Raw genomic sequence first — 4,722 nt, 5'->3', positions numbered from 1 at the left:
GCTCTAACAATAGCGGAACATAACACAATTTCGCGGAAAGATCGTCGAGAAGCACAACAGGTAATTTGTCGTAGCGATTGATTATAAACAATAATTTTTGAGAATCGTCTACGAATGGCAAATTACGCGCATGGGTGAATTTTATATAAAAATTCGCTAAAAGATCGCCGGAAAGAAGCGTTGAAGAAAAATCTGGTCGAAAAATCGTCCAACAATCTTCCAATGCTTTGCAGGGCAAACAATTACAAAGAACTGAGAAGAGCATTCTTTTTAATGTGGATGAATATTTATGTATGTATACCAACGCCAATTGGCGACAGTAGCGATGTTTTGTACAGTTGATGACGTTTCTGCTAGTTTTGGCAAATATTCATGCATACATATTCACGGTGCGCCTTAACTAATTTTAAATGGAAGGTGCTTACACCTGGGAAGTTTTTGCAGATTCTGAAACTACAATGCTCATAGATGAGAAATATCAAGAAACAAAGCATTTTCACAGCTACTACATTTTCTTTAGGCCCACTCACATAGAACTCGCGGTTTCCAAGCAAAATCGTGAAAACCTACAGAACCCCTAAAAATGTGAACTTAAATCGCGATTTATTTGAAAATCCCTCCGGCGTTTTTTTTTTTTTTTTTGTTTCTTGATATTCCTCATCTTGTAGTTTCAGAATCTGCAAATAGAATCACATACATAAATACACGGTGTGCCTTAACCAAATTTAAACGGAAGGTGCTTACACCTACCTTCCGTTTAAATTTGGTTAAGGCACACCGTGTATTTATGTATGTGATTCTATACATATGTATGTATGTAGCCAATATATAAATGTGTTCTTTTTATGATTTGAAATTTAATTTGTTTAATAAAGACAAAATAATTAGAAGAAAAATTTTATAACTTAACAGATTTACAAAGAATGCAAAACGCAAAAAGGAATTTCAAAAATGTTTCATTTATTTAATGAAACTCTTTCATTTATTTAATGAAACTGTTTCATTCATTTTTAAAGCAAATCAAACACATCGATATATACATTTGTCGCAATTTTTTAAAAAGATGTTTGCGTACTAGTGTTTTTGCCCATTTTATTTAGTTTGAATTCAAAACATCTGTACATATTTTTCTTAAATTTATAGAAATTAAAAGTTTCATTGCATCAATGAAATCCGTTTCGTTTATACAATGAAACCAAAAATTATTGAATTTTAAATAACGTAAAGTTTCATTGCATTAATGAAATATTTCATTATATTAATGGAACGTTTCATAGCATCAATGAAAAATAATCACTGAAACCCGTTCATTGATACAACGAAGCATTTTTCTTTCAGTGTATTAGCTGAATGATATTGGACCTACTGTTTATCGCCGAGTCCGAACGGCGTGTCTAAGACACCACTTTTGTAGAGAAGATGTACATTTTGCTAGTTAATAATAAAATAATAATAATATTTTAAAAATATATTTTATTTTAACTTCGTTTTTCTCAGAACCATTTTTTGGACTTAGGCCGTTTTGGCGCTGATCGCCTCATATACCAAACTCTTTATGAATTGAAACTGAGCGTATAATTAATATACTTTACATATGCAAAATAATATAATATGCATTACGGCAAGAATTTATTACTAATTATGTCCCTAGATGCCGTATAAATACATATGTATGGAACATATTCATTGCTTAGATGTAGTTTACATTGACAGATAGTTTAAACAACCTCTTAGAAATGTATAAATAAAGAATAAAAAATCACAGTCACGAGTATTATAGCTATCTTATTTTGTATATGCACCATGTGCTGCAAGCTCAACATCACCGCCGTATTCATCACTGCAATCTATATCTGTAATTAAATTAACAAGAAAATGTTTATTTTCGATTAAGTAATAGGTTATTTTTGATAAATTTTTGTTCTTAGGTTCTTCAACATGCTCCTCCTTGTGCGATGGCAAGCGTTATATGTCATTCGAAACTCTTGCTTATAATTCATTGAAACGAAACCTTACCTACTTTCAACAAAAATTCTTTGCCGAAGCACCATTGGAAATAAGTTTGGAAAATAATGGATATACGATTATAATGGAATGGATATTTAAAAACAACGCCAAACCCACAATTACCTACGGCCCCTTTGGCGATGCAAAATATCAATTGGAATTTATGTATTTTAGCTGGTTTAATGAAAGTTTGGCAGCCCAACTGAAATATGAGGATTGGTATCCGGGTAATATAACATATGTGCCAGTCGAAATGCATATGGTCCTGACACACATCAACTTCAAAGGAGATTACCACAAGGCTAAGGAGACTAATTATGGAGTCGCTGTATTGTCATTTAAGCATGTGGTATGTGGAATTTTGAGAAATACTTTGTTATTGTAAAATAAAATATTTGTTTCTTCTTTTGTTCCTAGATTGAATGGACAAGACATGTGAGCAATTCGCTTTTGAATACTCTGGTGAACCTAACTAAACCAAATGATAAAACAATTCTGAAAACTTCATATTCTATATACGATATGGGATATTATTTGAGTCCCTTGTTTCATTTTTATGTGGGAAAAAGTGTATTCAGGCAGAGGAGAGAAGAGTTATGCGGACCAGATGTTATATGGATAGATTTTGCTGCACCAGTTTTGGTTTCACCTGACAATGTAATTTTAACAAAATACATATGTATGTACATATATGTGTACATATGTAATGGAAATACATATATACTAATCTATGTCTATCTGCAGTTTCAGCATTTCTATAAACTTCAATCATTTGATGGAGTTCCACTGATGAGTAAACAGGCCCCTGATGTACCACCCAAATCAATGCCTTATCAATCATTAAGGTCTGCCGAATATAAGGCCTTTGAAGACAGTAACACCACTGCTAAATATTTTGAGGGATTTCCGATAAGGATAGATTCTGCATGTCGTGCTGAAAGAGATAATTTGATTATGGTGGGATTTGGAGGCGCACTCTTCATCATTGTACGATTAATGTTTCTATTATTTTAATCATAAATATTCAAATGTGTTTTGAAACTTTCTTTATGTTTGTATTGAATATTGCGATCTGTCTATGTCAAAAGCCACGGGAGCAACTAAAAAGTACATATTTGGCAGTTGCCTTCCGTTCCCAGTGGGAAAAAGAAAGCAATGGTAAACGTGGAGGTAATGCATAAACACTATGATTTATTGATTTCATAATACGTTATTGTTATTGTTTGAGGCAATATATGTAGTTTTTCGAGTTCGTTATTGCTCCAAATATCTTATTCTTGTCCTTAACTACAAATTTGCTTCAGATGTCATTGGTTTCAGAGATATAGCCCCGAATTTCTTTAAAAACTCAATATTTAACCATGTTTAGATGGGGCGATAAAATTTGAGCTGGATCTGACACAACAAAACCCAACTAGGGTTTCTTGTCGTATGGGTTTGTACTTTCAAAAAATCCTCAGTTCGAATTGTTTGCACAAGATCACCTTAAAAATGTTGCACAGTGTAATAGGAAAATAATGCATTCCTTTTGTTTGTCTAAGTGACTCGTAATATAATGCATTCAATATAATACATTTTTGAACACTATTTTACGAATACATTATATAACACTGTGTGTAATTTTTGAGTCATGTTTTATTAACCATATTCTGACTCCACAGTGTGATAGAAAACCAAAAATGAGAAGACACGTGTCTCGCCGTTTTTCCCTATCTCATCAACTTTCGCGGTTATAGGCCTCCAAAGGTTTGAGGCTTTGATGTAAAAAGGGTCATTTAGCCAGGACTATATCTTCCAAACCATTAGGAAATTTGAATTTATCTCAGAGGCATAGTTGTAGCTCTTGTCTTAAAGAACAAAAATTGTGAACACATATAACCCATCAAACTTCATCTGCAAGGTCAAAATCGCCATGGTCAAATTTTCTTTAAAAATTTTCTCAAGTTTTGTTATACAGCTATCAAACCGATCAAATTTGAAACAAACAACCAACTACAAAAATGTACCTCAGATCTCAATAAACATCTTTCTAGAATATACGAACCCTGAAGGAACAGGTCTTAATGGTCAAAATAGCAAAACAATTGCGATTTTTATCCTCTTTTCTCGGCTTCTGCTCCATAGATACTAAACCGTTCAAAATTCAAGAAAACAATCAACCACAATAGTGTAGCAAAGGCTTCAATAAACAACTTTCTGGAATATGCGAAATGTCTATGAACGGTTCTTAATGGTAAAAATAGCAAAAATCTTTTGAAAATATCCAACTTTTATACTTTTTTCTCCGACTCTGGTCCAAAGATACGCTACCGCCCAAAAATTAAGGTCACAGTCAACTACAAAGATAAACCTTAGATTTCAACAAACAAGTTTCTAGAACAAATGAAGATTCTAGGAACGATTCTTCAAGCTCAAAGTTCGATTATTTTAGATCATTCTTTCCTGTTCAGGTCCGTAAATAACAAACCTTTCAAATTTCCTTGAGTTTTTAACAGTTTTTTATTTCCAAACCTGAGAAGGGGGAATGTTAAAAATAATTTAATTGTTCGTGAATTTCAGCCTTAAGAATCATTTCTAAAATCTTCATATGTTCTAAAAGGTTGTTTATTGAAATCTTAGGTACATTTTTGTGGTTGGCTGTATCCTTAATTTTTGGACGGTTGCGTATCTTTGGACAAGAGTCCAAGAAAAAAGTATAAAAATTGGATATTTTCA

At 32.6% G+C, this 4,722-nt stretch overlaps 1 protein-coding gene across 2 annotated transcripts; it reads left to right on the top strand.

Moving 5' to 3' along the window:
- Positions 1-1,720: 1,720 nt before the first annotated feature.
- On the top strand, positions 1,721-3,171 carry LOC141401994 (uncharacterized). Of its 2 annotated transcripts, none has more exons than XM_073982594.1 (4): positions 1,721-1,855; positions 1,929-2,356; positions 2,425-2,664; positions 2,752-3,171. In XM_073982594.1, the coding sequence occupies exons 1-4, from the start codon at positions 1,804-1,806 to the stop codon at positions 3,019-3,021; spliced, it is 990 nt and encodes a 329-aa protein (XP_073838695.1). In that variant the 5' UTR covers positions 1,721-1,803; the 3' UTR covers positions 3,022-3,171. The 2 variants fall into 2 exon arrangements, with proteins under 2 accessions (XP_073838695.1, XP_073838696.1); XM_073982595.1 differs by having other exon boundaries at positions 2,425-2,686; positions 2,752-2,880.
- The last annotated feature ends 1,551 nt before the right edge of the window (positions 3,172-4,722 follow it).

Source organism: Musca autumnalis, unplaced genomic scaffold, assembly GCF_047663935.1.
Source record: "Musca autumnalis isolate F117 unplaced genomic scaffold, ASM4766393v1 scaffold_4, whole genome shotgun sequence".
NCBI lineage: Eukaryota > Metazoa > Arthropoda > Insecta > Diptera > Muscidae > Musca > Musca autumnalis.
Note: the sequence above shows the minus strand (reverse complement) of the source record. Positions and strands in the feature narration are given on the sequence as shown.